Source organism: Hyla sarda, chromosome 3 (assembly GCF_029499605.1).
Source record: "Hyla sarda isolate aHylSar1 chromosome 3, aHylSar1.hap1, whole genome shotgun sequence".
Taxonomy (NCBI): Eukaryota; Metazoa; Chordata; class Amphibia; order Anura; family Hylidae; genus Hyla; species Hyla sarda.
In genome coordinates this window covers 173,972,994-173,991,168 of record NC_079191.1, presented here as the reverse complement: position 1 = coordinate 173,991,168, position 18,175 = coordinate 173,972,994, and the positions used below count along the sequence as shown (strand labels likewise).

At 42.5% G+C, this 18,175-nt stretch overlaps 1 protein-coding gene across 6 annotated transcripts in view; it reads right to left on the bottom strand.

Annotated features, from left to right (window-relative positions):
• LOC130361886 (solute carrier family 12 member 9-like) overlaps window positions 1–18,175 on the bottom strand; it is a 338,026-nt gene that overhangs the window by 19,302 nt on the left and 300,549 nt on the right. For all 6 annotated transcript variants that reach the window (XM_056565518.1, XM_056565522.1, XM_056565523.1 and 3 more), the window contains exon 10: window positions 2,257–2,449. In XM_056565518.1, coding sequence (XP_056421493.1) covers window positions 2,257–2,449 — 193 coding nt within the window. The remainder of the gene's footprint in view (window positions 1–2,256; window positions 2,450–18,175) is intronic.

Below are 18,175 nucleotides of genomic sequence, written 5' to 3'. Positions count from 1 at the left end.
AGCAACCAATCAGATCGCTTCTTTCATTATTAGCAAAATAAAATAAGCAATCTGATTGGTTGCTATGGGCAACTGGGAACTTTCCCTTGCACAGGTTTTGATAAATCTCCCCCACTGTGTAGAAATTGTGGCCATACAGCTTCAATAGCTGTTGGTTGAACAGCTATCTCTTACGGTCCCCCAATACACATGTATGTTCGGCATGGTCAATGGTTTATGTGTTCTCAATGGGGAAAGGTGAAGTAAGCTTAAAGGGTAACTCTCATTAAAATTAATTTTTTGCTATTGCACTCCTTATGGTAAATAAAAAATATTTCTAATATGCTTTGTTTAAAAAAAAATGAAGTTTTCTATGTTTTATCTGTGCTTAAAAAAGCTCAAGAGCACATTCCCCCCCCCCCCCCCCCCCCCATCTTATACACAGACTTAGGACCGAAGACCAAACATAGAAAGCGCAGCCGGGAGTGCTAAGGGGGTGTGTCCAGCCTCATCCAATCATAGCTCCTCTCACACTTAACTGCCATAGGCTGTTGGTTGGACCCCCCCCAGCCCTCCAGGCTGCACTTCCTGTGTTTGGGCTTTGGATCCAAATCTGTGTATAAGAGGGGGGGGGGAAATGTTCTCTTGAGCTTTTTTAAGCACAAATAAAACATAGTAAACTTCATTTTTTTAAATCAAAGTATATTAGAAATCTTTTTTATTTACCATAAGGAGTGCAATAGCAAAAATTTGTTTTAATGAGAGTGCCCATTTAAGAAAATAAAAGGCCGGACAGTTGAAATCCAACGTGCACGACCCTTCTCTGTCTTGTCCTCAGTCAAGTGACAATCATAAGGTATACACTTTAGACAGTCAGCTGGTCCAGTCAAAGTAGGCTGGTTTGGCAAACTTTTTACTAAAGTGTATTTGGACCTTAAAGGGGTTATCCAAAAAAAATTAGCCCGGGATTCCGCAATTAAAATATAAAATTTTGACTTACCTTATGCAACTTCTCAGTGTCCTATCCTCTGCTGCAGCAGTCTTCTTCCTGCTTTTGGGTCCAACTCGTCACACTGTAGCTCAGCTAATCTTCAATTGCTGCAATGTCCTACTTCAGCTGACAATAGGTTGAGCGGCAGTTTGATGCATTGAGTCTGGCCTGATATTCTTCCTGGTGCCTGGGCCCAATACGTCATACCGCCACTCAGCCAATCACTGGCTGAGGCTGGACATTACTGCGGCCACCGATTAGTTGAGCCCTCTGTGCAATGTGTCCCAAAGGCAGGAAGACCAACCAGAGGGCAGGACAGTGGGGAAATGTTGAAAGGTAAGTCAAAGTTTATTAATTTAATTGTGGCAATCCAGGCATAATGGAAAAATGAAGATCCAAATACACTTTAGTCAAAATTTGGCCAAACCGGGGGAGCGGCGAAAGGTAGGTCAAAGTTTTTTAATTTAATTGTGGCAGCCAGAAAACCCCTTTGAGTTCTTGACAGTTCCCAAAATCCATACAAAATAGTATCTGTCATGGTGAGCTCTCCGGTCCGGCGCTCCGACCATGAGTGCTCACCTCCCTGCTTCTCGCCTGCCTCCGCTATGGCCCTGTCTCCTGCTACTGCTGGCGGGGCTGGGATTCGCATCGCGGGATGCGCCCGCATGGGAATCCCAGCCCATCCCTCACCTCCTCGCTCCCCTGCTGCCTCCACTCTGTCACAGCTCCGGCGCGCGCGCCCCCGTCCCTTAGGGGGCTCACGCACCGGAGCTCTTAATCATATAAGTCATATCGGGGGGGTTGCGACCTGGGTGCCGCCTCCTGCAGCAAGCCATCCTGCCTTGCGGCGGGCTCTGGGGAAGACTAGCGGCACCTTAGACTCTGCTTCCTGATACGGCCCAAGTCATTGGCCTCACAGGTCAGTGGATCCACATCTTGCATCATTACAGTATCTCAACCCAGTTTTAATAATATAAGCCACTTTCATTTATCTCTCAAGTATTTTTCTTTACATACTATTTTTATTTCCTATGCTTGGATGAACATGAACTAGAGAGAATTTCAGAGTACACAATATCAAGCCTAGTGCTCTAAATCTGGTCATACATAATATGATATTTTTCCACCTATTATAAATAAATCTGGTCATACATAATCTGATATTTTTCCACCTATTATAAACATTAATATGACTTTCTACGACAACCAACAAATATATTTATTTTGCACTGCTATAACCTGACTATATTGAAATAAAAATAATTTTGTTAATACATTTATTTTACCTGATGAAAGATGAGAGCCTGAGTTATGAATCCCCAGCTATGACTGGGCGATAAGTAGTGCAGACACAGGAGCAGGATCAACATGAACACAATGCTGGCAGATGCATAGATGGCATTTATAAGGAACATCATGGTCACACAACCCAGAATCCCCAGGATACAGGTGTACCAAGTGAAGTAGCGAAATGTTGGCCTGTTTATGTGTAGATAAAAAGGACATAAATAATTAGTGAAGGGTAACAGATGTATAAATAGTATAAAAATAAAACAATGTATACATATTTTTTTAAAGAGTACCTGTCATCATCTAAACTTTCCCTGATCCCCCTTCCCATCTGTCCCTTCCTCTAACTATGCCTATCCCTGTGTTTATTGAGGTTTAAAACGCTGTGGAAATACCTTTTTTTTTATCCCTCTTCATTAGCTCAGGAGCACTGTCTTTCTGAGGGGTGGAAGGAGGCGGGTCCTGGCAGGCATGATGTCACATGAAGCCTGGCTGGGACTCTGCTTCTGCTAGTCTTCCTGTATGCTGCTCTCCCTCTGCAGCAATGTTTACCAACCAGGGCACCTCCAGCTGTTGCAAAACTACAACTCCCAGCATGCCTAGACAGCAAACAGCTGTCGTGACATGCTGGGAGTTGTAGTTTTGCAACAGCTGGAGGCACCCTGGTTACCAGTGTGCATACAGACTAAGTACAGGGTTGGGACAGCAGCCTGTCTCTCTCTCCCCTGTGTCTCTCTGCACTAAAAAGTCAATGCTGAGAACCAGGGGCGGTGGGAGCAATTACAGAGGCAGCAATTAAGATGAATGTGGGGGGGGGGGAGGGGGCACTGAGCAGGGAGTGCAGTGAGATAATACAATGTATAAGATAACGTGTGGTGAGGGGCAGGGAAAACACAGAGGAGGGGGGAGGGGGAGGTGACTGGCTGTTATATGAGAGGCATGTGTAGGCTTGTAGCTCACAGGCTGGGAGCGAGTCCTGAGCTGAGATTACTGAACTTCCGGTGGAAGGACCAGAGCCCTTCAGCATTAGTCCTAAAAGCTGTACACTTACTATGAAAAGCATAGGATGCTGCTTGCAGACCAGGCATAGAAGAGTGACCCCTAGTGGCCAAAAGTATAAAATGAAAAAACTGGTATAAATATTAATATTTTTTAATGAAGATATATTACAATATCTCTTCATTAATGATCAACATATTAAAAGTTTTTGTTGATGACAGGTACTCTAAGTATTTTGTGCTCTAGATTTCATTAAACATAACTTGCCCTATGTACATAGCAATTTATTTTTTAGTTTGTATAAAATTCAGTATTTGTTTTGGAATGGAAACTCGAAGATACATTCCACTATTTTTAGCAGTAAATTTGTGCATTTATGTTAAAAATGTATACTGTGCAGTCTACTATGCTTTCCTATACAGTTGGAAAAAAGATATGCTGTGGCAACACCTCAGAAAAGGCTAAAAAGGCACTCTCTTCTTGTAGCTGAGGTACATGGATTTTTCCAACTGCCATCAAAAGCAATAAGAGACCGGAATCATTTGGGCACCATCAGAAGCTTCAAAAGTCTTAACTATCTTTAATATATCTGACTGATTAAAAACATAGTCCTCTTGGAATATCTAAACTGATGAATAAGTAAATACAATTGCTTGAATGTCTCTATATTTAGGCCATTTTCACATTGTAGGATTTTGGTCAGCATTTTATATCAGTATTTGTATTCCAATACCGTAGACCAGTGTTTCTCAACCTTTTTCGGGGCGGGGCACACCTCAGAATTTTTTTTTTCGCGGGGCACCCCTACCGAGGTTGACGAGCAAGAAAAAAAAGAATAAACGGTAAAAAACGCAATGCACTATATTTATCAGTGGGTATGCAGTTTAAAGTGCTGCTTTATACAGCAACTCACAAATGACGTCTTCTCTAATTTGTATCGTTGCCTTCTCTTCTCCATCTGGTCCGGGCCATCATCACGATTTCTTCCACACACAATTCTTCACTGTTAAACCTGCTGTAGTGTTCAGAGGGGTGTAGAGGAGTGTACAGAGGGGTGTAGAGGAGTGTACATGGATGACAGATTGGTGTACATGGGTCACAGATGGGTGTAGAGGAGTGTACATGGGTAACAGATGGATGTAGATGAGTGTACATGGGTGACAGATGGGTGTAGAGGAGTGTACATGGGTGACAGAGGGGTGTAGAGGAGTGTACATGGGTGACAGAGGGGTGTAGAAGAGTGTATATGGGTGACAGAGGGGTGTAGAGGAGTGCACATGGGTGACAGATGGGTGAAGAGGAGTGTACATGGGTGACAGAGGGGTGTAGAGGAGTGTACATGGGTGACAGAGGGGTGTACATGGGTGACAGATGGATGTACATGGGTCACAGAGGGGTATCGAGGAGTATACATGGGTGACAGAGGGGTGTAGAGGAGTGTACATGGGTGACAGAGGGGTGTAGAGGAATGTACATGGGTGACAGAGGGGTGTAGAGGAGTGTACATGGGTGATAGATGGGTGTACATGGGTGACTTAGGGGTGTAGAGGAGTGTACAGAGGGTGTAGGGAGGTGTACAAGGGTGACAGATGGGTGTAGAAGAGTGAACATGGGTGACGGGGGTAAACATGAGTGACAGGGATGGACAGGGGAGTGGACAAGGCAGACATGGATGACAGGAGGGTGGACATGGGTGAGAGGGGGGTGGACATGGGTGACGGGGATGGTAGGAGAGTGGACATGTGTGAGAGGGGGGGTGGACATGAGTGACAGGTTGGTGGGCATGGGTGACAGGGGTGGTGTACGTGGGTGACAGGGATGGACAGGGAGGTGGACAAGGCGGACATGGATGACAGGGGGGGTGGACATGAGTGATGGGGGGTTAGAGGGTGGACCTGGATGACGGTGGTGGTGGGGGTTTGGACAGGGTTGAGAAGGGGTAACAGAGGGGTGGAAAGGGTACGGTACCTTAAGCAAGCTGGCCTGCTCAGCTTGCAGTTCCACGGCAGGCACGGGGCACGGGGCCTCAGGGCACCATTTTCGGCTCACTGCGCCGCAAGGGAGAGGGGGAAGCAGGGGGACGTTGTGTGCGCAGTGCGCACACAGGCTTCCCTTCCCCCCTGCTCCGTCAGTCATAAGCGCGCAGGCAGGGGCAGGACATTTTTAAAAAAAAGTCACGGCAAAATCCAGCAGCACCACGGGTAGTGCCGAACGGCACACACATGTGCCACAGCACCGCGGTTGGGAATCACTGCCGTAGACTATGCATTTGAGTCCTTAAACAATGCATATATTTTTGGGAAACAGACCAAACATAGCCATGGGTGTACTGTGGGCAATATACCACTGCAGTATCTCTGACATGTGGTTTATGATAGCACATGATTTTAGAAGTTGATTTTGATTAACAAAATAGGGAGAAGATTTAACATGTGTTCCCTAAAATACTCTAGGGCTATAACATTACATACATTCTGACATTCAATAAATTAAAGACTGATTTTTTTTGTTCACAAGAACATCATTGGTCTAAGTGAGGAGTCGACCACAGCATGTGCTTCACTTGCAATAAGTAATAATGCTGCACTTCACATGGAGCCTGATAATAAAACCTTGATTTGCATATCTTAGCACCAGCAGCGCTAGCAATAATCCCATGATTATATAATTAAGACTCATCTTTACATCTGTTTTTTTCTTTCCTCTTTTTAATTCAGATATAATTTGACCCTTCTGCATATTTCTTCCAATGCTTGCTTGATCAGACAGAAACTTTTATGCTCATAAACTTCTCTGAGGTCTCCTTCACACACAGCTTATTTTTTTTCGCTTGTGGTTTTTACAAGCATTATTTTAGTCATACATTTTTAACACGTGTTTTCCAAGTCATATGAAGAAGAACCCAAAAATTGCACCAAAAGATAACAAAAAGAAGAAAGATGCCACAGCATTTTTAGATTTTTGGGGGTATTTTTTGGCTGCAGAAAAGTAACCCTGAAAAACATCACAAAAAAAGTGACATTGTTCGTAAAAAAGTGTGTAAAATCACAACAAGACATCAATGTGATGTACAGTGTATTGTTCAACGTTTACTCATACAACCAAGTAAAATCACAAGAGTTTTATAAGACTAAAGTGAATATGTCACGAAGGACGCTGGGGATGCAGACATGGCAAGGAAAGTAACTATCATTAGAAGTCAGACAATGCTTTATGTATTTATATGCTGCATTATATTATTCAATGGTTGCACAGAGTTGTTTGACATTTGGACTTGTAGATGGCCATAAAGGTAAAGGTCATAGAGTCAGAAATGGTGTAATGTGCCCGGTGTTTGTAGTGCGATCTGTTGACTCCCACAGTTAATGGAATTTGTTATGATCCAACTAGACAATCTTCTGTCTCATCTCTACCCACTCACTAACTCATTTCTGACACATTGCCCACACTGATCATGTACTAATATCGATGTGTCAGGAGCAGCAGTAAGCAAAGGTCAAACCTTGACTACTGACTAGGCCTTTATACATCCAACAATGCTACAAACTCCATCAACAGAACCCTTTGCCCCCTCCCCCCAACCTAGCCGAATGGAGCGACAGTCGAGCAAGCACTGTACTTTAATGCACCATGTGAACAAGTTTTAAAGGGGATTTCAGAGATTTAAGCCTCTTTTACCACATTTATCTCAACGTTTTTTTACAACTGTAAAAAACTTAAAAGATGTCAGTTATGCATAATAGTTTTGGTACATACAGTATAATTTTAGTACCTTTTTGTTGGGTAAGTAGCCCTTGTTTTCATCAGCTACAGAGTCAGTTTATATACTGTAAATGCCTACATTATTATTATTTTTAGGAGTATAAAATTGTCATATACTGTACATGAGCTCACGTGATCTTGGCAGTGCAGAAGTTAAGAGATCATAGCTCGCTAGAGCCAAGATTAGGTGCACTATTCAGTCAGTGGTTGTGTTAGACACTCTCTTACACATGTCTGACCAACAGGGAATGGTTTGCGTAAGCTTTTACAAGACTCTACTTGTGCAGTTCTCACCTTCCCATAATCAAGACTTCAATAGGATTTTGCTAACTAGCATCCTTTACTGCTGTGGATACATGCAGGGACACGTCTTTGCCAACCTGACTCATATAATAAGGGTATAATGTTGAAGAAAAATAATATATTTGGAAAGAAAAATGCCTTTTGCTGGATAACAACTTGCTATATGCAGTAAAACTAAACCTTAGATTTAACCGTATGTAATAACACACTCCAAAGACCTGTAAGGTCTATGAAAATATTGATAAACCTGACAAAACATTTTGATGAATTTACAATATTTATGTTTTGACACTTATGTGCACAATCGGACCAATGAGAGTGAGCTTCACATTCTCATTCTCATAATCATTTACATATGATTTAGTGGTGCTCTGGTAAAGATGTAAATATCTGATGCATCAATACCACCATGTACTCTTAGGGCCCAGGTACACTACGAAAATTCAGCGAGAAATTTCCTTGCTGAATTCCATCAGTGGACTGCCCTGGCCTGAATCGGGGTTAATTTCATGCAGAATTTGCAGTGGAATATAACCCCTGCAATTCAAAGTCCCACTGACAATGGGCTTTTCTATGCAGGAAGAAAAGAATGAACATGTTCATTCTTTTTTCAGAATCTGGACCAGCATCAGAATTTCTACTTCAGAAACCTCGGTGGTGTTCACTTTTCAGCAGATCCCATTGAGATCAATGAGATTCAGCTATAAGCAGATTCCACACAGAATTGATTCTGAGTGGGATATCCAAAGTGTGCATAAGCCCTTATAAGTCATACTCGTGACCATACCATGTGCACCATGCCTGTACAGCAGTGCACGCACGTCTCCTTAGTACAAAGTTTCACAGGTTTGTGTGCTGCCATTAGAGGAGTAGTCCAGTCCTGAAAAACTTATCACCTATCCTAAGGATAGGGGATAAGTTTCAGATCTCAGGGGGTCTGACTGCTGGGCCCCCCACGATCTCCTGTATGGGGCCCCAGCAGCCCGCAGGAAGGGGGTGTGTTGACCACCGCAGGAAGCGGCAGCTGACACGCCCCCTCAATACAACTATATGGCAGAGCCGGAGCGCTGCCTTCGGCCATCTCTGCCATAGCGCTGTATTGAGGGGGTGCGGTGTGGTGGTCAACACACCCCTTCCCGTGTTACCTTCAGTATGACTTGGTATGAAATCAAAGTAATAGAATGCATTTTGGAAATCTTCAGATCTTTTCTGTTATGTTGCACCCTTGTGCTTAAATATCGATCATCTTTGAGATGTTACTACACCTTGATCAGAGTCACCTGAGGTAAATTCATTGGTTTGGACATGATCTCGAAACATACAGCCCTGTCTATATACAGCTGACAATGGATATTAGAGCAAAAACCAAGCCAAGAGAGGGAATGTACAGCTTGTAAAGCTCATAGACAGTATGGAGACACAGATTTAGAGAATGGTACAAAGATTCTGCTGCAGTAAAAGCTCTATAGAGCCCAATGACCTCCATAATTCTTACATGGAAGAAGTTTGGAACAACTAGAATTCTTTCTAGAGCTAGCCGCCCCACCAAGGAAAAAGAAAATCTGAACAAAAACTACAAATATAAATTTGGTATAACTTTGGTAATAATAATGACCTACAGAATAAAGTTAAGTTATTTTTAACATACAGAATTATCAAACCACACAATTGTGCAATTTGAGCTTTTTTTTCAATTTCATCCCAAAAATACATTTTTATTTCTGGTTTTGCAATAATGACATGGTAAAATGAAGGGTGCCAATAAAAAGTACAACCTACCTTGTGAAAAATATGCACTCAATCGATGCACTCATCGATTGACAAATAAAAACATTAAGGATCTTGGAAAGTGAGTAGGAAAAAGTTGTAAGCAAAAAATCGCTGTAGTGGGAAGTTGTTGAATGGTGTCATATAAGGGGTACTCCACTGGCCAGTGTTCAAAAGTAAATTTTCCAAATGCTGTTTTCGCACTGCGGGGGTCAGCCACGCCCCTTGTGACATCATGGCCACTCCCCTCAATGCAAGTCTATGGGCGGGGGCGTGACGGCCGGCACGACGACTTGCATTGAGGGGGCGTGGTAGTTATGTCACGAGGGGCGTGGCCGAGCCCCGCAGGGCGAAAACAGCATTTAGAGTATGGCAAGTGGAGTACCCCTTTAGGAGAAGACTCATTCTGCAACTAAACAAGCCCTCATACTAGTAGGTCTATGACAAAAGTTAGACAATAAGGAATTAGTGGAACATCTACAAAAGTATTTCCTCTCATAAAGATTGATAATGATCAAAAGCAAGTAGATATAAAAATAAAAGACTTTTATTACTGTACTGCAATGCACCACAGCTTTTTAAGCCCAAACAGGGCTCTTCATCAGGTACAGGAATTACAAGTGATTCAATCACTTAAATACACAAGTGTAAGAGTTCCAAGTCACGCGGTGGTTGATCCAGAAGAGAAATGAACAGTGTACAGAAAAATTGGAACTCTTGGAAGGCGAAGATGGAAAAATAAAAATTTCTTAAAATACACTATGTAGCTAAGAGCTTAAAGGGAACATTTTATATATGGTCAAATCTTCTTCCTCATCATCCAAAGGAAACGTTCCTGCCCACAGGGATGTGAGGAAAGCGTCCCCCACTGACCCCATAAGTATTCCCCTGGGATGGGAGCTATACATACCTAGACCCTTTGGCTCCAACTGCAATTACGCCTCATCAGCATTATTGACAGCAGATGGAGCAGAGTGATGACTCGGGCCGTGCCGGCCTGTAAATCACACTGAGAGGGCGTGATTACAGCACAGTAGATGAGATTAGGTTAGTATAGCTTCCCGTCCAGGGCACTACTTACAGGGCAGGAGGGAGAGACTTTTAAACTATATATGCTCACCATCCCTGCAGGCCACGCATTATATATGGTAAAATCTGATGAGAGGGTCTCTTCAAAATGATGCTTAGTGGCCTAAAGATAAAAAAAAATGTTGTATAAATAATGACATGTAAAAATAAAAAATGACAAATCAGCACACATTCTTCAAAAATATGTTTAACATAACACCTGCCCAAGGGTTCAATGTATACTAAATAACTGAACACAATTTTAAATCTGCAGCTTCAAATCCTGAGCATTAAATATGCACAGGAAACTGTACATGTGAATAGACCCTTAAAGAGTTTTCCATTACTTTTCTCAGGATAGGCCATGAATATCTGATCAGTGGAGGTCCATCACCCAGCAATGCGCCACAGTTTTGGCAAACCACTGCCAGCAGGGGTGCCAGGTTTAGACCCTTATCGATCAGATATGATGGCCTAGCCTGAGGATTCGTTCTGGTCCTATCTGTTGTCAGTTGGTGAGGCTAGGCGTTATTGAAAAGGAAATTTATTTTATTATTCTTTGTCCTTTTAATTATAATTGTAATATAAGATAGCGTAATGGGAAGATATTAAAGAGGATTTAGTGAGAATTTTAAGTATTTACTAAATTTTGTTTTACTTTTAAATGTGTGCAATTCATGACCTTTTTTCTTATCCAACTGGATTATGTTTTTACTTTTCTGACACAGTTTTTGTTAGAACCTCATTTTTGTGCTACTTTCGTCTATGAAGTAGTCCTGCTGATCTTTCCACACAGCATGGTGCTTTTGTATACAATTTAACAGTACAGCACTTAGCAAATGCAAATTATTATTGTTGTTTTTATTACTGTGATTATTATTAATAGTTCTCTCTAGAACAGTGGAATATGGAATTATATGCTCCATTTTATATTTTCCTCTTGCTCTTTTAGAGACAGCTCTTATTCTTCTGTATGACACCTCAGTTGGAGACTGTGACATGGTGGCAAGCAGGGGCTGTCTATTAGGAAGGTAATTGCAGAGGAGGGATGTGGCATTGTTAGTAATGTGGAGGAGAGCTCTCTTACAGGTGGGAATTACACAGAGAAAAACACACAGCCTAATACAGCACTTTAACTATTTCATAGCATGGCATTCAATGGGTTTAATGTCCAGAAGTATACCTGCCAGTACAACTGTGACTGTAAAGGACCCAAGTTGTGTCACTTATAAAATCAAAGGGTTACTTAAGAAATCTTAATAAATTACACTTTTGTAAACTAGCATGATTTTCAAGCCTGCGTGAGTTTTACGCATACAACCCTAGAAAACCCTGGGAAAGGTCAAGTTTTTTTTACTGTGCTGAATACAGTAAAAAAAGGTTTAACTATAGAGCAAAAATCACACTACAGTCCTTCATCACAGTAAGAGAGTTCGCCCTTTACATCCAGAATTAATAATAGTGAATGAAATTGCACAGTATGTGTGATGACGACACATAATGTAAACAGATATAAAGGGGGAACATTTAGGATGTGGAGAGCAAGCACTGGCAAAGCACAGAAGATTGATCCATATAAGAAATTATCTACCTTTCTTCTGTCACTAAAGAGGTTTTCCGGGCACATGTAAAAGTTATCTTTAGACATTCCTGTGTAGTAATATAATAATTACTGCAAACTTACCTCCACCGCTCCCCTGCTGTCATATCTTCTCATCCCTGTTTCTGTGCTGTTTTTTTATCCTTCTGATGACATCTTTCTTCGGAGTCAACCAAGATGCAAATCTTTAGTTCTCTGTGTCGGTACCTACCATGGTTTTGGCTTATGGTACAGACCATAATGAGGAGCAAATACTTATGTGAAGTTAAAACTATATGTGAACAAAGCGTGAAACAGGTTTTCCACAAGAACTGCCCTGTATATTCAGCCAGTCATCTTTCCTTTAATCCTGAACAGCTTTCCTGTCATTGCCAATGAGAAGCATCCCTACAGCTTGATGTTGTCACAATCATGCTCTATTGTTGGAATGGGCTTTGAAAGGTGTGACAGATCCTCTTCCCTTTAAAGGGGTAGTTCAGTGGTGAAAAACTTATCCCCTATCCTAAGGATAGGGGATAAGTTTCAGATCGCGGGGGGTCCGACCACTGGGCCCCCCTGCGATCTCTCCGTATGGGACCCGGCTCGCTGGCCAGATAGCGCGTGTTGACCACCGCACAAAACAGCGTCCGACACGCCCCCTCAATACATCACTATGGCAGAGCCGGAGATTGCCGAAGGCAGCGCTCCGGCTCCGCCATAGAGTTGTCAGCCGCCACTTCGTGCGGTGGTCAACATGCCCCCTTTCCGCAGGCTGCTGGGGCCCCGTACAGGAGATGGTGGGAGGCCCCAGCGGTCGGACCCCCGACGATCTGAAACTTTTCCCCTATCTTTAGTGTGATTCACATGTGGTGTGAATTCACATGTGGTGTGATTGAGCTGCTTTACATGTACCTTTTCCCAGAATGCTCAGTGGAGTGCTAATGACCTTTGAATCTTCACACACACCAGAAATGGTTCTCCTTTTATGGCATATCCTGTGCCTAATCGGCCATTTTTGCTTTCCAACCACCTTTAGTTTCCGCAAGCAGTTCAGAGGGGTCAGGGGGTCCAGAGATGGAATATGCATGTGCTTGGCGAATTTCAAAGGGGTTTTCTTTCTTTAAGCAATGGACACTTTTGCATAAAGCCCGAATCTATAGCATGTACAGCTTATAGTGGTGCAATGGGCTAATACTGTCATCACTTCTGTGGATATTTAGAGCTCCTTCAGTGTTATTGTTGGGTCTTGAATCTCTTATTAATATCCTCCTTGCCCCGTATCTTTTAGTGGGCTGACTTCTCTTTTCTGTAGATGTGCCATATTTAAAAATTCTTCTCACTTCTCAAGTTAATAGGTTAAATGACAACTTAGGTGTTTCATGCAAAGGAGGTAAACACTTATGCACTCAAAACTTTTCAGTTTTTATTTTTAAACAAGGTCTTTTTTTCATTCCACTGTAACAATATGAACTGTTTGGGTCCATTACATAAACTCTAAATCATGATTCATTTATTTCAAGGCTCTAATCTAATGAAACAGGAAAATATGTGAGGTTAATACTTTTGAAAGTTACTATATGTACTTGACATGGGTACAGGCACTTTAATTTATTTCTTAAGAATAGTAAAAGTAGTATGTATGTAGCAAGTGTGGGTATATGTATGTTCTGAATGTGTGTATGTGCTTGACTTGGGAAAAGGTGACTGTATCCTTGCATATACAAATACCCCTAATAGGCTATTAGAACAATCACTGCATAGTTGACAAATATCAGCAGGATCACCCATACACAGACCTTTAGCTGTTCCCCAGTTGGTAAGTGCTTTACAGTTACAGATATAAATTCCTCTCGTTGATTAATTCTGCTTAGTGATATCCTTATCACATGTAGATATATATATATATATATGTATATGTATATATATATATTGTGGTCAGTGTTTTGAGTTATATTCATGCTGTACTTTGAGTTATTATTGCTTATGTAGTTAGTCCCCATTATTTTGCCCTTTTTTTTTCAGTAGTCACGTTAGTTTCCTTCTGATAGTTTTCGGATTTGTAAATACTTGTTCCACCTGCTTGTTTCACCCTGCCTTTCTGACAAGATACCCCTCGGTTAATAATGACAATCATTTTTTATGACAATAATTGATTCACACAGTTGTATATACAGATGTGGACAAAATTGTTGGTACCCTTTCGATTAAGACAGGAAAACACACAATGCTCTTTGAAATAACTTGAAACTGACAAAAGTAATAATGAACAAAACATTACTATAAAATAACTGATAAAATCAGACATTGCTTTTGAACTGTGGTTCAACAGAATCATTTTAAAAAACAATATTCTCAGTGAGACTTCTACACTTAACTACAGGTATCTCGGCCCACTCCTTATAGCAAACTGCTCCAGCTGATTTACAGTCATGGCCGTAAATGTTGGCACTAGGGAAGAGTGAACCGAGTCTGACGGATGCAAATTTGTTACGAATTTCTGTAAAAATTCGATTAGCAAGGAATGCGAATATCGCAAATTGCTTCATTAACCTCTTAAGTACCACAGGTTTTTCCGTTTTTGCACTTTCGTTTTTTCCTCCTCACCTTTTAAAAATCATAACCCTTTAAATTTTGCACCTAAAAATCCATATGATGGCTTATTTTTTGCGCCACCAATTCTACTTTGCTGTGACATCAGTCATTTTACCCAAAAATCTACGGCGAAACGGGAAAAAAAATAATTGTGCGACAAAATTGAAGAAAAAACACAATTTTGTAACTTTTGGGGGCTTCCGTTTAAAAAATTACACCTTATCTTTATTCTGTAGGTCCATATGATTAAAATGATATCCTATTTATATAGGTTTGATTTTGTTGTACTTCTGTAAAAAATCATAACTACATGCAAAAAAATGTATACGTTTAAAATTGTCATCTTCTGACCCCTATAACTTTTTTCTGTATATGGGGCAGTCTGAGGGCTCATTTTTTGCGCCGTGATCTGAAGTTTTTAGTGGTACCATTTTTGTATTGATCAGACTTTTTGATCGCTTTTTATTCATTTTTTCATGATATAAAAAGCGACCAAAAATACGTTATTTTGGACTTTGGAATTTTTTTTGCACGTACGCCATTGACCGTGCGGTTTAATTAATTATATATTTTTATAGTTCGGACATTTACGCACGCGGCGATATTTATATTTATTTTTATTTACATGGTGTTTTTTTTATTTATGGGAAAAGGAGGGTGATTTGAACTTTTATTAAGGAAAGGGTTAAATCACATTTATTAACTTTTTTTTTACACTTTTTTTTTGCAGTGTTATAGCTCCCATAGGGACCTATAGCACTGCACACACTGATTGCCAGCACTGTTCACTGCAAAGCCATAGCCTTGCAATGATCAGCGTTATTGGCGGGGACACGCCGGAGGCAGGTAAGAGGACCTGCGCTCGTGTCCCAGCTGATCGGGACACAGCATTTTCACTGCGGTAGTCCCGATCAGCCCCACTGAGCAGCCGGGCAGCTTTCACTTTTGTTTTAGACGCAGCGTTCAACTTTGAACGCCACGTCTAAAGGGTTAATAGCGTGCGGCACAGCGATACATGCTGGGACCGACCTCACAGCGTGACTCCGCGTTATATCGCGGGAGCCAACCTAGGACGTAAATATATGTCCTTGGTCGCTAAGGGGTTAAACTCCATTTAGTGCGGTCCAGGCTCCAGGGCATCTAAAATGGCAGATCCACATATGAGGACATGGGGCAAGGAATCCTGGGAAGGCGGGAAAAAGGGTAGGCGGGATGACCCTGAATCACATGCAGGATGCAGCCTATGAGCAGCCAGTCACCCCTGTGATGTCACAGCCCTATATAATGGGCAGCCATATTGTGGCCAGTCACTTCAGCCTTTCACTGCAGAGAGATAGATAGGGTTAGACGGCGCAGTGTGTTGCACAGAAAAGCTTTCTCCAAAAGCTTCACCTCCTAGTCAAGTCAGTGTTCTGTTGCACACAGATAGGGACAGAGAGCAGTGTGTGTTTCACAGAAAAGCATTCTTACTGCAGCGATTTACCTCCCAGCCACTGTCTATAGCGTTCTATTACAGCAGTGTGTTGCACAGAAGAACAGCAGCAATTCAACTCAATTGAACACAAATCCTGCCTAGAAGGACTGATAGGGAAGCGAGGGAGATTGAGAGAGAAAGTGCAATTTTGGGTGGTGTACAGCGACTGTGTGCTGCAGCACTGATGTGTACAGTGACCCCCCGACCTACGATGGCCCCGACATACGATAATTTCAACATACGATGGCCTTCATGCGATGCTGAAGGCAGCATCAACATACGATGCTTTTGTATGTCAGGGCCATCGCATAAACGGCTATCCGGCAGCGCAGACTGCTTCAGCTATGTTGTCTCCTCATGCTGCCACCAACTCCAGGTTGTGTCATTAAAGCCACTATATGTTCTCCTCATGCTGCAGCCACCTCCACGCTGTCTCATTCAGCCACTATATGATCTCTTCTTGCTGCCGCCAACTCCAGGCTGTGCCATTTAGCTACTATATAGTTTACTCATGCTTCTGTCAACTCCAGGCTGTGTCATTCAGCCACTATATGGTCTCCTCTTGCTGCTGTCAATTCCAGGCTGTGTCATTCTGCCAGATTATTGTCTCTCATCCTCAATGTGGAGAGACTGACCTTTGTGAAGATGAATCAGGCATGGTTCAGCCAGGATTTCCACCCAACAATGCCTGATTCCTCAGAGTAGATTGACCATGGTGCCACACCAACACTTCACAAATATTGATAGTGCAAAACAGATTTAAGGCGCTGCTCCCCAGTTACAAACATTCCTCTGCATCAGACCTTTTTTCACCCACCTTCGTTACCGGGTACTGGTATTGCCAGCACCGCACCACTCTGTCACCAGGTCACTTTCAGGACTCCTGATGCTGCTGTTGCCACCTCCAGGCTGTCTCATTCAAATACTATATGTTCTCCTCATGCTGCAACCACCTCCACACTGTGTCATTCCGCCACTATATATTCTCCTTATGCTGCCGCCACCTCCACGCTGTGTCATTCAGATACTACATGTTCTCCTCATGCTGCCGCCTGGAGTTGGCGGCAGCATGAGAAGACTATATAGTGGCTGAATGGCACAGCCTGGAGGTGGTGGAAGAATGTGTAGACCATATAGTGGCTGATTGACACAGCCTGGGGTTGGCAGCAGCATGAGGAGACCATATAGTGGATGAATGACATAGCGTGGAGGTGGCTGCAACATGAGGAGAACATATATAGTGGCTGCATGACACAGCGTGGAGGTGGTGGCAGCATGAGGAGAACATATAGCGGATGAATGACACAACCTGGAGTTGGCGGCAGCATGTCGTTCAGTCACTATACGGTCTACTCATTCTTCCGCCACCTCCAGACTGTGTCATTCAGCCACTATATGGTCTTCTCATGCTGCCGCCAACTCTAAGCTGTGTCATTCAGCCACTATATGGTCTCCTTTTGCTGCCTCCAACTCCAGGCTGTGCCATTCATCCACTATATGGTCTACTCATGCTTCCGCCACCTCCAGGCTGTGTCATTCACCCACTATGTGGTCTCCTCTTGCTGTCGCCAACTCCACGCTGTGGCATTCAGCTACTATATGGTTTACTCATACTTCCGAATATAGAATAGATTTAGTGCAGCTCAATCAATATTCTAACCCGAGGTTAACTGGTATGGACTAAGAACCCTAAAAGACCAAATAGTAGGCCAAGAAAAATTATATAATAATAAAATATTATATAACCAGTCCTCAAGGGGTAGTGGAAAAAAGAAAAAAGGGAAAAAGAATAGGAGAAAAGGGGGTGACAATAAACAATATACAGTAATAGTGATAATAAAAATAAAAATGGTAATAAAAAGCCTGAAAGGGTACAATGAATTAAATAATCTTAAACATTTATTACATTTTAATAATACAATCAATACCCGAGCAGGGCCCTTGCTCAGGTATTAACCTCCTGAGCGGTAATCCCGAGCGTGACTCGGGGTTAATTTTCCCTGCCAGGATCGGTAACCCCGAGTCACGCTTGGGGTAGAATTGCAGAGCTCCTGGCCGGGCTGCACAATATATCACAAAAGCAATGCGATATAGCGATGCGGCCCCCGGGAAAACATGCGATTATCTGCTCTGGTCGGCTCCCATTGCGGGGGTCGGCCAGAGCAGGTAAAGAAAAATACTAAAAGTCAGTGTTTCCCTACCAGGGGGCCTCCAGCTGTTGCAAAACTACAACTCTCAGCATGCCCAAACAGCCAAAGGCTGTCCGGGCATGCTGGGAGTAGTAGTTTCACAACAGCTGGAGGCACCCTGTTAGAAAAACACTGAGCTAAGTGTAAAAGGAAAAAGGAGTAAAATAAAAAAAAACTTTTGC